The following is a 16935-nucleotide window of genomic DNA, read 5'->3' on the forward strand; positions in this document are numbered from 1 at the left end:
TTAATATTATTATTTGCCAGAATATTTATAGAATTGTGTTTGGACATCAATCTGGAGGTATCAAGAGTTATGATGGCTTGGTAGTTAAATGCATTATCAGTTTCTATCACATCAGCAGGAAACTGCATTTGGTTCTACTGGAAGGAGCAGTTATGTTCCTTCACCAACCACAGTGATTTTATTTGATAAAATGACAGGTCTAATATAGCATTCTGAAGTGATTGTAGCTTACTCTAAATCAGCTTCTCTGAACCTTAGAGGACTAAAGAAAGAAAGAGATCTTTATGAGCCCCATGAATGTGTCTCCTTAGTCATTAGAAATGAGGGAAAAAGAGATCATAAATGGAGATGCCAAATATCTCAGGATATGTGAAATGGGGTAGGGAGGAGAAAATAAAAACTTTTCAAATAAGTTAGATTAAACACTGGGGTTAATGGATGTAAGACTACAATACTGTATTTAATTTGTTTTAATATTTTAAGGAATAATATTAAGTCACATAAAATGGGAGATCATGAGTTCTAGACCCATGTTAGATACAAAGCTAGCTGGGTAACCCTGGGCTAGACATTTTCTCTCAGCCTCAGGAACAGTCTTTCTCTCATATCTTGAGAAAGACTCAAGATATGCCTCAAGATATGTGAACTTCAACTCCCAGAATTTTCCAGCCAGGCCACTTTTGAAAAATCTTGCAAGAAAACTGCAGATATTGTTTGGGCAATCTCCGAACATCAGACACAATTTCTGAAGAATGCTAAATGTGTATACAGATTACTCCAGATTGGTTTTGTGGGAAATGAGGAATCTCTGAAGGTAGAAAATAACTATGTAACATTAGTTGACAGCTAGATTCTCTACAACTCACATTGTCTAATGGCAGGATGTTGATCTGAGGACAGAAGAGATTCTACTAATTTTAGAATTGCATCCACACCAGAAGTGGGTGTTAGACGCCGCCGCACCAGTTGCAAAAGTTGAGCTGCATGCACAGCTTTGCTTCTCCAGCATGTGCACATGTGTGTCCCTCCATGTTTTTGTTTCTGCGCATGTGCAAGAAGCAAAATCTTGCAAGGGGATGCATGTGTGAGATTTTGGCGATTTCTTTGCTTCTGCGCATACACGGAAGCAAAGAAATTGGCAAAATCTCACATGCGTACGCATGCCCTCACGAGACTTTGCTTCCTGTGTATGCACAGAAACAAAATCATGCTGGGACATGTGCACATACACACACGCAGGAGAAAGAAAGCCACACACGCAGCGCACCAGTTGCAGCCGGGCATAGGAATCTGCCCCTGATCCACACTGATAACTTTTCTCTTATGCTGCTGTCAAAAATCTATACTGACCTGTATTTGTTCTTGCGTCCATTGGTCCAGATTGACAGATTTTACCCGAGAGATATGGACTCCCAGGTTCCGGTGTATTCCAGCACAGCGGATGCAAATGAAGACACCGATGTTCCACGAGGCCCATCTTGGCCCTGTGAAAGTGCAAGGGAAACAGTCATAAGAGTGGCTGTAAGCTGCAGGGTAAATTCTCTCTTCCAAGAAGCTGAAACAGATAGTCCTCGACTTACAAGTCAGTTAGCAACATAGATTATGATAGATGTTTGCAGGGGCATTAATGACTAGGATTTGAAGTTCTGAAAGCCACTTCCACTAGTCATATGATTGCATTTTTGGTGCTTGGCAAAAACTGGCTTGAATTTATGGCTCTTTGCAGCATCTCGTCATCATGTAGCTGCAATTTATGATTTTTTAACCTGCAAACTGGCATTTACTTTTGGTTTCTGTAAAAAAATAAATGCCCATTGTGGACAGTAGATTCAATAAACAGCCAAATTTACTTAATGAGCTGTGGTGGTGCAGTGCTCAGAATGCAGTACTGCAGGCTAGTTCTGCTGACTGTCAGCTGCCAGAAAGGTTTTGGCAGTTCGAGTTTTGATTGGCTGAAGGTTGACTCAGACGTCCATCCTTCTGAGGACAGTAAAAATGGGCTGGCAATAGGGTGACTCTGTAAACCATTTAGAGAGGTCTGTAAAGCACTGTGAAGCGGTATATATGTCTAATTGCTATTGCTAATGACCTCTGCAATAATTGGGTTAATTTTAGTAATTAATAGTAAATAAGGTGTATCAGGAAGGAGTAAAGATAAAATGTTTAATTATAAAACATTAGTCATAATTAGGACAATGTAAAATTGAGAAGGAAATTCCGATGATAGAAAGCTGTATTAGTGAAATTATATTTTATGTATTTGTGCTTTATATCTGTATTTTTCTTATGTTGTTTTGTCTTTGCTTTTTTATGTTGTGTGTTGTTTTATGTTGTTTTTAAAACTGAAAATTTCAATTAAAATTATTTTTTTTTAAAGTTGCAAAATCAGGCGCAGTCACATGGTCACCCATTTAATGACATACGACATATAGCTATCATTCTGGGTTCAATTATGGTCTTAAGTTGAGAACTACCTATAGTGTATAAGTGAAAGAGACTGGGAGCTTTAAACTATGGTACAAAACTGGCTTTTAAATATTCATACCAAGAAACAAACTTGCTGAAAAAAAAAAAAGGACGGCAACAAAGTTAATGTTCTAAAGCCGGGGTAGATGGCTGGGGGAACAAAAACAGGAAAGCAGAGAAGAGAAGGAAAAAACAACTACAACTGCTAATTGTCTTTTTCAATATTGGGTCCAAAATCTGCTCATGGAGATCATTGCCACGAGTACCAATTAATTAATCCATTATTTAAGGCATTATTTACTTGTGTGCTTCTCCAGCATACCTGGCTGGAGAATTCTGGGAGTTGGAAGTCCAAAAGTCTTAAAATTGCCAAGTTTGAAGACTTCTGATTTAAGGCTTAAATCAGAAGACCTCTGATTTAAGCTTGATTTAAGCTTCAAGTTTAGTTTGAACAAGAAGATGCATCATTCAACAAAGGCAAAATTAGAGATCTTATTGAAATGGCGGATGGTTTTAAAAATGTAAAAAGGTGGGCAGAGGATGACACCCAGAAAGCTATTATCCTTTTCATACTTAAGTGGAGTTTTCCCAACTTGCTGAGATCAGCTAAACAGAGTGTACTCATTGCAGGCTGCAGGCAGATGACTGCTCTTTACTTACACTCTCTCACACACTCCTGTAAATCTGGTTATTTTGGGGAAAAGGGAGAAAGGGAAACCGGCTTTTTATTGGTGTTCTTCCCCGCAAGGAACAGCAGTGCAGATGGAAATAAATAACTCCATGAAGCCACAAGGTGCTATCTCCTGGGCTCTGAATGACCTTGAAAGAATAGAACAGAATAGAATAAAGAATAGAATAGAATTTTATTGGCTAAGTGTGATTGGACATACAAGGAATTAGTCTTGGTGCACATGCTCTTAGTGTACATAGAAGAAAAGATTCTATTGTTTAGACTTGAATTTGGGCAACACAGCTCTTGCTGAAGCTTTTCTGGGTTGTCACGTTCTTCAAAGCCCCAAATCAATTCTTCAAGTCTACAAAGAACCATGGTACTTGTAAGAGTGGGTGATTAAGATGCAGATAATCCAGAATATTCTGTGCCAATCTGGGTTGCAAATGTCACTGAGGGAGGTTCTTTGCTATCCTTCAGTTTGAATTAAACTTAGCTTAAAGTTCTAGGATCTGGAGTCCTCATACCCATAGAACCTCAAGGAACAGAAAATTAGTTAAGAAATATGACTTGTTCACAGACAAGCCTGATTCAAATTAGAGACAAAAGATCTGACAAGATATTAGATTTCTTGAAAACCGCTACTTTGGTGCAGTCTTCAGATCAGAGGTCTTCAAACTTGGCAACTTTAAGACTTATGGACTTCAACTCCCACAAGTCCCCAAATCTTAAAGTTGCCAAGTTGAAAACCTCTGCTCCAGAAACACATCGGAAAGGCAAAGGAGTTCAGTTTGGAGAAAGCTGCACTACCAATGGCCCCTAAAGGCGAATTACTGGAATTGGCAAATTGTGCAAATATCCAGTCCTGACTTTGCTATATGAACAAGATTGGCAGGACCGGAGTAAGGATTACATCATCACCTATGAAGCACAATGAATGCAAATGTCAGGCGAGAAGACCTGCAGTGTAAGACTGCTTCAGTCAGTGCTAGAGTCACTTCTGTGTTCACAATCTTATCTCGCACACATGCCATGATTTCGGTTTCTACCACTTTCAAAGAGCTGCTCTTTAGGGATCACCCGACAATGTCAATCCAATTGCAGAGCAGCAGAGCAGAAGTGCCAAAAAGGGAAACCTCAAAGCAGATCCCATTCCGAGAACGCTTTAGATCGGATCTGACAGGTCAAAGAAACAAAGAAGAAAAGAGAAACACACTGAAATTGTACTTCAAACCTCAACAGCCAGTCAGGAATCACAAGGAAGATGATATATTACAGATTTGACAATTTAAAAAATTAGCAAACAGAGATTAAACTCAGATGTGGGGACTCCTGCCAGTTCTTTTAAACTATGGTATCAGATTTTCCCCAAACTTAAAATATTCCACCCTCCCTGTCACAGCATATTGTGGCAGACTGAATTCATGACCCTTTCAGTGAGGAATTTCAGGCTGGTTGCCAACATTTTTCTCCCCGCCTCTGATATGCACAGATCTTGCAATGTGATTAAATCAGACTCACACTCGTGCAGCATGCCGTTATGAGCTTGTTCTCTAAGTGCCTCTGCCCACTTTAAGCCCTCTGAGCAGTCTGCAAGGCGGATCAAAATTCTTGAGGAACAGTGTTAAATGCAGATAGTGTGCAGGGAGACGGGGTGGGCTACACCTGCCACAAAGTCCCACCCTGACGAGTATGGAAGATCCAGCACATCTCAGGACAGTCTTAATATGGTCCTACCAGTCCATCTTTCATTTTCCCCCTTTTTTTTTTTTGAGGGGGGTACACAATCTGGCATAGTTTTTTTTTTTTAAAAACCATTCTGCATTGCAGCCACTTGTTTTTCTTTTCCACAAATGCCTGTGAGATATAGAGGTGACCCAGGGATATTGCTGCAGGGAAGTCAGGTTCCAAAGCAGGGGTCCTCCAAACGTGACAACTTTAAGACTTGTGGACTTCAACTTCAGCTATGCTGGCTGGAAAATTATAGGAGTTGAAGCCCACAAGTCTTAAAGTTGCCAAGTTTCAAGACCTGTGTTCTAGAGCACTGTTTCTCACCCTGCACTGGTTTTAGCTTAAAGAATAGAATAGAATTCTTTATTGGCCAGGTGAGATTGGACACACAAGGAATTTATTTTGGTGCCTATGCTCTCAGTTTACACAAAAGAAAAGATACATTTGTCAAGAATCATGAGGTACAACACTTAATGACTGTCAGAGGGCACTGTTCCCCGTAGGCTGTGCGTGTTCGTGCGCGCGCACCCCAAAATACCGCCCTGCGCGCCCTTTTCCATGGGCGCGCAGTCCCCATCCCCCTGCCAGCCCGCGGGGGGGCGGGGAGGTGCCGGCAGTAGAAGGCGCTTCCCCCGCCCGATCTGCTCCCTCTCCTCCTCTTCCGCCAAAAGAAACGCGCGGTAGCTGCCTGCTTAAGCCTCGCGTTGCTCCACCCCGCTTCGTCCTGCCTGTCATCCTCCGTTGTGTTTTCGGGGGAGAGCGGCGGAAAAGCCCTGTGCCGGCCAGGAAAGCTGGGTTTCTTTCCTGCACCTCTTTCCTGGGGGGGGAGTGGCCTCCTCCCCCCCCCCACCCAGGAAAGAGTTGCAAGAAAGCAGCGTGTTTAAAAGGCGCGCTGCTTTCACGGAAAGCAAACCCGGCTTTCCTGGCCGGCACAGGGCTTTCCTGCCGCTCTCCCCCGAAAACACAACGGAGGTCCAGGATGACAGGCGAAGCGGGGTGGAGCAACGCGAGGCTTAAGCTGGTGGCGGAAGACCTCCGTTGTGTTTTCGGCTGGGGGGGGGCAGGAGGACCTTCCTGGTTTTCCCGGGCAGCTGGCTTGAGCCTTGTGCCGGTCAGCAAAGCCGGAGACGTGGAGAGAAAGGAAAGAGAGGGAGGGAAAGAGGAGAGGAAAGAAGGAGGAAGGGAGGGGAGGGAGAGAAAAGTGAACGAGAGGGAGAGAGAAAGGGAGGAAGAGAGGAAGGAAGGAAGCGATAAATATAAAGGGAGAGAGGGAGAAAGAGAGGGAGGGGAAGGAAGGAAGGAAAAGAGAGAGAGAAAGAGAAAAAAGTGGAAGAGAGAAGGAAAGAAAGGGAGAGAGAGAAGATAGGAAAGAAGAGAGAGTGAGAGAGGGAAAGAAAGAAAGAGTGAGAGAGGAGAGAGGAAGGAAGAGTGAGAGGGAGTGAGAGAGAGGAAGAAAGCAAGAGAGAGAGAGGAGTGGAAGGAAGAGAGAGGGAGAGAGAAATGATAGAAAAAAGGGGGGGAAGAGAAATGAGAAAATGATTGAGGCAGAGAATGACAGGAAAGAGAGAGAAATAGAGAAAGAAGTGACTCTTGATTTAAAGCATATGGTAAAAGCACTTAAATAATAACAGAGAAAAAACCCCCCAGCCCTTACCTGTTTTTATTAATAGTTATGTTTTTGGATTTGCTGGTTGTTTTAGTTTTAATAGTAATAGAGTTTTGTTTTGTTTTATTATTAATTTCTTTTAATAAAAAAGTAGGGATTTTATTTATTTATTTGTTTGTTTATTTATTTATTTATTTATTTATTTATACTTCTATGCCGCCCAATCCCAAGGGGACTGCCACTCAGACACTATACTTTTCCACCCACCCCGAAAAAAAATTAGAGGGAACATTGTCAGAGGGTTAAAATAAGCAATCAGGAAACATTCAACATTAATATAAATCGTAAGGATACAAGAAACAAGTTCCAGTAATACAGTCACAAGTGGGAGGAAATGGGTGATAGGAACAATGAGAAGACTAACAATAATAGTAATGTAGCCTTAGTGAATAGTTTGACAGTGTTGAGGGAATTATTTGTTTAGCAGAGTGATGACATTTGGGGGGGAAAACTGTTCTTGTGTCCAGTTGTCTTGGTGTGCAATGCTCTATAGCGTCGTTTTCAGGATAGGAGTTGAAACAATTTATGTCCAGGATGCGAGGGGTCAGTAAATATTATCCCCGCCCTCTTTTTCACACTTGCAGTATACAGGTCCTCAATGGAAGGCAGGTTGGCAGTAATCGCTTTTTCTGCAGTTCTGATTGGAGCTGTGGATCTTGACTCCTGGAATTCACCAGTCAGCTTTGTTGCCTGCGGAATTCTGGGAGTTGAAGTCCTCACCTATACGAGTCTCCATGGCTGAGAAATACGTTCAAGAGACTCATATGCTTTGTTATGTAGCAGCCCTTCTGGAACGAGCTTTGCAGAACTTTATTTTATTTTGCTGGTGAGTGTCTGGACGGTTATCTTGTTTAATTATTTGGTATTATGTTTTTAAAATTTATTTATTTATTTATTTATTTATTTATTTATTTATTTATTTATTTGATTTTTATGTTGCCCTTCTCCTTAGACTCAGGGCGGTTTACAACATGTTAGCAATAGCACTTTTTAACAGAGCCAGCATATTGCCCCAACAATCTGGTTCCCCATTTTACCCACCTCGGAAGGATGGAAGGCTGAATCAACCTTGAGCCGGTGATGAGATTTGAACCGCTGACCTACAGATTTACAGTCAGCATCAGTGGCCTGCAGTACAGTACCAGCTCTGATGATAAAATGTTTATCATTTTCAGTATTCATGATATGCTAAATTGTAAGCCATACGGAATTGTCTGAGAATTGGATGCCACCTATAAAATACATAGGGATCTAAATAGATGGGTGGTAAGAAACATAAAATGTATGATGACATGAAAAGACAACAAGATGGATAAAAAATAATCAGGTATAATTTTTTTAAAATGTCAGCAACCCCTTTTTTGATTGAGATTTATTGCCAGTAAAGATATGAACTCAAGGCAATGAATAGGCATAGCAACTAAGCCAATGAGAGCTTAAACACATCTGAGTCTGTGCAGAGAATTGAAAAAGAAACGTAAGCTAGAAGGACACTCTGTGCTCTATCTGCTCTGAACTCTGAAGTAAAACTGTCTCTGCTGTTGGTATTGTGTCAGTAGCGAGTTGTAGCCGGTACAGCTGGGATCAGCCTTCCGGTAGCGGAAATTGAGATGTGCACGCATCTCTATACCTCCGACGAGTGCCAGCGCAAGAGTTGGCTCTGCAAATGCGCAGCAAGCAAAATTGTACACGAGATTTTTAAAATTTTCAGCAATTATTTTGCTTCTGTGCATGGGCAGAGTCTTTGAGTCACTCACCGGCCCAACCCAATGTCTCCATTAGGCCGGGCTCTGCTCATTTCCCGGCAAGGTGGCATGGACTTGCTGTGCCAGGGCTGGAACTGGAGTGGGAGCGAGGACTGCTGGTCCACATCTTTTATGGGGGCATGCGTTAATGTAGTGTCCTGCCTCCCCGCAGTACAGACATAGCCCAGCAGCGCAGTGTCGGGCCTTCTCCAGCTCGGTCAAGTGTAGTCGAGTTTGGATGGCACTGAGGTTCCTCACGGTCTCCAAGAATTGCGCAGGGTGCAGGGCGCATGACTGTGGCTGGGACGAAGCATCGTGGGGCAGGGATAGGCGGATGGACCAAGGTTTCCGGCACCCTCCAACGTGGAGCAGGCATAGGTGGAGCGACTGTGAATCTTGGAGAGGGCGCTGCTGCACACAAGCTTTCCTAGCGAGCAGGTGGGCCTCCATGACAAAGCACAGTTCCTCCAGGGTCTCCAAATTAGGAGGAAGCTCCCAATGAACTAGCTCATCCAGCATTTGCTCCGATAGCCCATCTTGGAAAGCCTCGATTAACACCTTAGTGTTCCAATTCAGTTGGTGGCTCAGCCTCCGAAAATCACTGATATAGTCCACCATGGGGCATGAGCTTTATTTGAATTGTTTTAGCTGCCTCGTGGCTATCTGCAGAAGCACCAGGTCAGCATATTGCTGTTGCAGCCGGGTGCAAAAGGCGGCATAGTCCTGGAGCAGTGGATCATTGCATTCCAGTAGCGGTGTTATCCACTCCGCCCCCTGGCCGGATAATAGGCTTACAACGAAGGTAACTTTATCACTGTTGGACACAAAATCTGTAAGCCTGGCATTGCTGAAGGCTGAGGAATGCAGGGAATTGGCTGCCTTCCCCATGAAACCTTTCAGGAGCAGCCACATAACATTTCTGATGAGTGGGGGATTGAGGAGGCAATGGGGCTGGCAGAGCAGTTTGAGCCTGCAACTCGGCTACCTGAGTAACCACAGCTTGTAAGTCCTGACTCAGGGCAACAATGGCAGCTTGCAACACCTCCATCCCAGTGACTCTGGTTCGGAAGGCCCAAATTGCTTATCTTGGCAGGTAGTCAATCTCTTCTGTCCTGCCCAGCAGCAGCCGAAAATTAGCCCAAATATGTAAACGCAAACACACACAGTTCTTTTACCCCAAAAAAGTTATTTTTATGAGACATCTGTTGCTTCAAAACACTGCATTTAAACAAAGTCTCTATCTTCGCCAAAGTCATGAGGTCAAATTGATAAGAGAATGCCTTCCACACTAGTGCTTCCCAGCCGACAATCGTTCACAAGAATTTAACCCCAGAACTGACCAGTAAATAATCCAGGTTTGTCAGACAGAATACAGGCTGTTTCTCTTTCAAAGGTTTCAACGTTGACTGCTTGCAAAGAGCATTCTCAAACCCCTCCCCTTAAATACTCTTGGGTAATGCTAATTATACCCAGCTGTGCTTATTTGTTTTTCCTGATCTTCCTTAACTGTTCCTGTCTGTCCCTCATTCTTCTGATCCGGGTATTCAGGATCGGATCCCTTATCTCCTCATCCTCATACCCTGACCCAGCCCCAATTGAGGGATCTATAGCCTCTGTAGGCTGCTCGCCCTAGACTCTTTCTCTTCCTCTGGCTTGCTCTCTGACTCCCCCTGTAGCCAAACAGGCTGGCCGTACCCAGAGGGCCCTGGCTCATCAGGCTCAAAGTCCGTGGCCAGAGAGCCTGGCTGCGAGCCAACCAGAACAGGTATATTAAGTCCACTACATTTCTCTGGTCAATTGATTTGGTCACAGTGTTGAAGAATGAGATGAGGTTGGTTTGGCATGATTTGTTCCTGACGAATCCGTGTTGGCTGGTGGTTATTATATTGTTCATCTCAAGGTGGTGGCAGATCTGTTTCTTGATTATTTTTTCTAGTATTTTCCCAGGAATAGACGTTAGGCTGATTGGTCTGTAGTTCCGTGGGTCTGGGGTTTTTTGCTTTTTTTTTTGTAAATGGGGACCACGTCAGCTCGTTTCCAATAATCTGGTAGCTAGGATTTTTGAAAGATATGGTACAGGGGTTCAGTGATGACATCTGCTAATTCCTTTAAGACTCTGGGATGTAGTCCATCTGATCCTGGTGATTTGTACTCATTGAGTTCCAATAGGTGGTCTCTTACTGTATTTTTGTATTAAAGTCGAGTTTTCTTCCAGTTTTCATTTCTGCAGCTAAGGTACAAATTTGTTGTTTTGTAGTTTCTTTGTGAGTGAAGATGGATGCGAAGAATGTGTTGAGTAGTTCTGCTTCCTCTCTGTTATCCATTACTTCTTTGCCATCATTTCTTTTTAGTGGACCAACTATTTCCTTGCATTTTTGTTGTTGTTTATGTGTTGGAAGAAGCTTTTTTATTGTCTTTGTCTTTTGTTGCTAGGCTTGGTTCGTACTGGGCTTTTGCTGTCCTGATTTTTTCTTTGGAGATTCTGGTTGTCTGTTGTTATATGTCCTTCTTTCCATTTTTTGTATTTCTCTCCCCCCCCCCCCCATTGAGTTCGTTTGTTAGGTCTTTGTGCAGCCAAGCTGGTTTCTTTTTGGATTTTGTGTGTTTCTTTTTCATTGGGATAGCATTGTTTTGGGATTTTATGATTGTGGTTTTTAAAGTCTCCCAAGCTTCTTGCATGGTTTTGCCCTTTAGGGCTTTTGTCCAAGGGATCTCTCTCAGGTTTTATCTGAGTTTATTGAAGTCTGCTTTTCTAAAATCTGGGACTTTGGTGTTGTTGGGTCCAATTGTTTGTGTTAGTATTATATTGAACTTGAGAATGTTATGGTTGTTCTCACCCAGCACTCAATCTGTTTCGACTCCTACTATCGTTTCTCCTCTGTTTGTAAGAATGAGGTCCGGTGTGGCTGCCCCTCTAGTTCCCTCCTCCACTTTTTGGACTATGAAACTGTCTGTAAGGCATGTTAGAAATTTGTTCGATTTTTCACTTGGTGCAGAATTGTTTTTCCAGTTAATGTCTGGGTAAGTAAAGTCTCCCATTATTACATATGTGTGTTAGCTGGTTGTTGAAAAGGCTGTCTATTGTTTGTTTGGTTTGGGGGTCTGTAGTACACACCAATTGTTTTGTTGCACTTGTTTTCTTTAATGTTGACCTATAACCTTTCTAGAGCATTTTCTTCTCATTACTTGTATCTCTGTGGCATTGTAGTGGTCCTTTACATACAGTGCAACTCCACCTCCTTTTTTGTGTGATCTATTTTTTTTAAAACGTTTGTATCCTTTAATCTGTATGTTCCAGTCGTGCATTTCGTCCCACAAGATTTCAGTAATTCCAACTATATCATATTCACCTGTCATATGAACTCAACCAGGCCTCATACACAATGTTATAAACAGGCTTATCTTCATCTCAGATTGATTTCTAGGGCTTTCCAATAACATCCAACCCATAATTACTGAAAAAAGTCCCTCTTCCCTCTAGATTGCTTGTTAGAATCACAAAAAAATCTAGTTGCTTCTCTTGAATTATATCTTGGTTTCCATTATGCAAATTTGCTATGCTTCAAGAAGTCAGAGAGACTAAATGCAAAACAAAAGGAGGAAATACCCTTTAAAAAAGGAGAAGAAATGCTTGTCATGTGACTTCACTAGAAAACACAATACACAGGGAGAAAGTTTCAATTCTGCTACAGCTGAAATGAGCCCCCAAGAGATCTTGACAAAGGACCCGGATTGCAGGCACTCACCTGATGCTTTCTTGCTACTTGATAAGAGGGGTAATATTATGGGGGGACTTTTACAATGCTATCCTCAAGAATTCTATAAAACTCCCAAATGTCCTTCTGTTCATATTTTAAACTTCCCAAACTTGGCAACTTTAAGACTTGTGGACTTCAATTTCCAGAATTCCACAAGTCTTAAAGTTGTCAAGTTTGATGACTCCTGTTTTAAGATCTTCAGAAGTGGTTGCTATCCTATGTTTGTTTGCTGTGGGAGCATAGGAAAGAACCGTTGCACTTACCTGAACGGTCTTCTCGCTGCACTGCAAGGAGAGTCCAACATGGGTTAATCTACAGCCTATTGGAAGGGACTGAGTTAAAAATTAGCATAAATAACCAGTCCAACCCCCATGCTGCCCTCCCTGGGTCAGTCTTATAATAAAACGAAGTCATAGTGCCAGTAAACCAAGGAACTTTTATTCAATTGATTCAACAGAATCCAAACTTAACTATAAATTATCCTGTGGCTCTGGGCCAATTAGCCGGGCGGGTTTGGACTCTCCTTGCAGTGCAGCGAGAAGACCGTTCAGGTAAGTGCAACGGTTCTTCTCCACTTGCACTGCTTCGGAGAGTCCAACATGGGATATACCCAAGCTTTAAACAATTAGGGAGGGAGAAGGCTGGACCAGGGGCGCAGAATCGGTGCAAACTCTCTGCAGTACTCTGCGTCCAAAGGCCGCTTCAGCCGAAGCGAAACTGTCCAAACGATAATGCTTGATGAACATATTGGGGGCAGCCCAGGTTGCTGCCCCAAATATCCTCAATTGGGGCCTGCGTCGCCCAGGCCGCTGATGTGGCCGCACTCCTTGTTGAGTGGGCCGTAATGCCTCTAGGTATTGGTGTGGACCCTGATTTATAAGCGGTGACGATACAGGAGCGTATCCAACAGCTAATGGTCTTAGATGATACTTTATTCCCCATGGATGCTGGGAAATATGAGATGAACAGGGCCTCCATTTTTCTGAAGGTGCTTGTCCGTCTTATATATATTTTGATGGCACGTCAAACGTCTATCTTGTGCCATCTTAGCTCTAGTGGGTGTGACCCGTGGGCACAAAAATCCGGTAGGATAATGTCTTGTGATCTGTGGAAGACAGTGTTCATTTTAGGTAAAAAGGAAGGGTCAGGTCGTAAGACTACCTTGTTTGCGTGAAACATGCATAAGTCCGGTCTGATTGACAAGGCTGCGAGTTTGGAAACTCTCCTTGCTGATGTGATTGCTGTTAAGAAAACCGTTTTCAACGACAGGAGGCGTAGTGGAATGTCCCGTAAAGGCTCAAAGGGGGGTCCCGTCAGAGCCTGTAGTACCAGTGGTAAATCCCATGTGGGAAATCAATGTACGGTAGGGGGTCTGATGTTTGATGCTCCCCTAATAAAGTCCCGAATCCATGGTTGTTGTGATATTGGGCGAGAAAAGTCCATTTTAAGTATTGTGGCTATAGCTGCCGTTTGTCTGCGAAGTGTGTTGGGTGACAATCCTTTGTCCAACCCTGCCTGTAAGAATTCCAGGATCTGAATCACGGATGGGGACTGCGGGTCCTGATTTCGATTTCTGCAAAATGTACAGTATGCCCTTCAGGTAGCCTGATAAATACGGGTCGTGGAGGGCCGGCGAGCTGCTTGGATGGTGTTTATTACTCTGTCCGATACGTGCTCCTTTCTTAATCTCTCCCCCTCAAGTGCCACACGGCAAGACTCCACCACTGAGGATCTGGGTGATAAATTGACCCCTGCGTTAGTACCACCTTGTGGTGTGGGATTCGCCAGGGGGAGGAAATCAAGAGGCCCATTAAGTCCGCGAACCAAGGACACCTGGGCCAAAATGGGGCTACCAAGAGGATCTCTGCTTGTTCCTGTAACAGCTTGCTGACTACTCTTGGGATCAGGCAGGTTGGGGGAAAGGCATACAGTAGCCCCTCCGGCCACGGGCATGTCAGTGCATTGGCTTGTTCTGCTCCCGGTGATGGGAACCTTGAAAAGAACCTGGGCAATTGATTGTTGTGATGGGTGGCAAACAAGTCCACCTCCGGTGTCCCGTATGTGTGTATGATCTCTAGGAACAGATCCCTGCCCAGGCTCTACTCTGCCGGGTTTATGGTGGTCCGGCTGAGCCAATCTGCTTGAAGGTTTGAAGTGCCGGATATGTGTTCCGCTCGTAGTGATGCCAGGTGTCGTTCTGCCCATTTGAACAGAGACTGGGATTCCCGCATCAGGCGGCCCAATCTTGTGCTCCCCTGATGGTTGATGTGTGCTCTTGTTGCCACATTGTCTGTGAGGATCAGTACGTTCTGACCCCTTACCTGTGATGTGAAGCGTCTGAGAGCGAGGTGAACGGCTCTGAGCTCCAGGTAATTGATGTTCGGGCATGTGAGCTCCTCTGGGCTCCAAAGTCCCTGGGCCACTCCCACATCGGAGTGCGCTCCCCAGCCCGCGAGACTCGCATCCGTTGTTATGGTTATCTCCTGTTGTGGCAGGAACGGTGATCCTTGTAAAAGGGCTGATGATGTCCACCAAGGGAGTGATCGCCGTACTTCTTGCGAGATCGTTACCGATGTGGAAGAGTGACTCGTTCGGTTCCTCTGAAAGGGAATGAGGAACCATTGTAGAGGCCTGGCATGGAGCCTGGCCCAAGGTAGAATGTCTATACAAGATATGAGTACTCCCCCTTTGTCTCCAAAATTATTCGTAATAGCAATAGAGATCTTAGCTAATAAGATAAGACAAGATAACACTTAGGCAGGATATAGAATAGGGGAATTAGAAATGAAAATAAATTTATTTGCAGATGATGCAATTATATTGACCCAGACCCCGATGGAGATGATTAAAGGTATAATAAATATTTTACAAGAGTTTAAGCAGGAATCGGGACTGTCGGTTAATATGGAAAAATCAGAGAATATGTGTTTAAATATAGATCCGAGAGAACAGATAGAAATTAGGAAAGAATCAGGGTTGAAATTAGGACTTAAAAAAATAAAATATTTGGGAATTTGGTTATTGAAAAACCCAGTGAAAATGGAAGAGATTAATTATAGATTAATATGGAGGAAAATGTTGAAACAGATGAGGAGCTGGAAAGATAAAAAGCTAAGGAGACTCTCTAAAATAAGAGCTTTAAAAATGATGATAGCTCCCAAGATGATGTACCTATTTCAGGTGCTGTCGGGGGGGGGGGGGGGGTTATCGGTATGTAAGGTTAAAGAGTGGGACAAAAAATTAAATTATTGGATTGAAGAAGATAAGAGACCAAGAATAAGAAAAAAGTGGTTAATTGCGAATGAAAAAGAGGGGGGATGGGGAGTTCCATGTTTGGAGCTGTATAGGGAAGCTTTTCAAATGGAAAGGTTAATGGAGTTGCAATTAAGTGAAAATAAATGGGCGAAATTGGAAAAACAGATAAACGGGATGAACAATAGAGAATTAATTTTTAGGAAGTGGAATAGGAGTGATATAGGTAAATTAATAGGCCCAATGAAAGGGACTATGGAAATTTGGAAAAAAATGGCAAGGGAAAATAGGATTATATAAATCTAAACTGTCATCGCTTTATGTAATAAATAGAGAAAAAGAAATTAACTTAAATAGGGTTATAGGAGAGTTGAAGGGAAGAGGGATAACTAAGATAGAACAGTTATACGAGAAGGATGGCAGGCCAAGTAGAAATCGTATAGAATGGTGGTTAGGTAAGGGAAGGTGGCTACAAATAAATGCAATATGTAAATATCTAAATGAAAGGGAGAATAAAGAAGTATTATGGCGGGAGGAGACAGGGTTAGAGAAAATAATAAGAGAAAAAAGTAAGGGGATAAAGGCGCAAGCAACTAATATATACAAACTGCTAGTGCAGTCAGATGGGGATACGATTGATGGATTGACTAAATGGTGGCAAAATGAGATATTAGTAGAGGTACAAGAAATGGAAAATATAGAAGAAGATATAAGGAAAATTAAAAATACAAGAATTAGGGAAATGAGAAGGAAAATATTACATAAGTGGTATTTCACTCCCATTCAATTTGCACATTTTCAGCAGAATGTCAGGGGGAATTGTTGGCATGGTTGTCAAGATAAAGGAGTGTTTATGCATATGTTTTGGGAATGCCCGATAGTGCAGGAATTTTGGCAAAAAGTGAAAGAGGATATCAATAGAATGTTAAATATACAATGGACAATCACTAAGGAAATGGCAGTACTAGTAAAAAGTAATGCGATGGGAGAATTTAGAGAAATAAAAAAAAGCAGCAATAGAAAGCGGTAGTAATAGTAATAGTTTTGGGTTGGAAGGATGCGACAAAATGGACAATGCAAAATTGGTATAGGTACATGGTGGACCATATTCAATTTGAAATTATGGAAAAAAGGATAAATTTGGATAATGAAACTGAGTTGGGACAGCTGATGGGACGGTGGGACAAGGTAAGACGATATATGACGAGCAGAATCCGAGACCAAGCTACAAGAAATAAACTGGAATCACTCTATAATATGTAAACAGATATATTGCTCTTGGGTTAAGTGGATTATACAAGAAATACCCCCAATTTGGTGGTGGGGAATGTGTGTATGTCGGGGTGGTGGGCACAATTCACAATTCACTACGCACTGTTTTATGTTGTGTGATTTTAAATTGTTAAAAATCAATAAAAATATATATATATATATATAAAAAAGATATGAGTACTCCCAACAGTTGAGAAAGGAATGCTAGAGTCGGTGAGTGGTTGCGTTGTAACTGTGTGACCAAGGCTCTGACCTTGGTCTGGCGTTCTGTTGAAAAGAAGACTGTGCCGGTTGTGGTGTCTATGTTGGTACCCAGGTGAGGTAGGTACCTTGTTGGTGTAAGATGGCTCTTTTGATAATTGATGGAGAAACCCA

At 42.7% G+C, this 16935-nt stretch overlaps 1 protein-coding gene across 2 annotated transcripts in view; it reads right to left on the minus strand.

Annotated features, from left to right (window-relative positions):
* Positions 1-16935, minus strand: part of LOC139174398 (stromal membrane-associated protein 2-like) — a 78916-nt gene that overhangs the window by 24099 nt on the left and 37882 nt on the right. For both annotated transcript variants that reach the window (XM_070764736.1, XM_070764737.1), the window contains exon 2: positions 1351-1484. In XM_070764736.1, coding sequence (XP_070620837.1) covers positions 1351-1484 — 134 coding nt within the window. The remainder of the gene's footprint in view (positions 1-1350; positions 1485-16935) is intronic.

This window comes from Erythrolamprus reginae, chromosome 11 (genome assembly GCF_031021105.1).
Source record: "Erythrolamprus reginae isolate rEryReg1 chromosome 11, rEryReg1.hap1, whole genome shotgun sequence".
Classification (NCBI taxonomy): domain Eukaryota; kingdom Metazoa; phylum Chordata; class Lepidosauria; order Squamata; family Dipsadidae; genus Erythrolamprus; species Erythrolamprus reginae.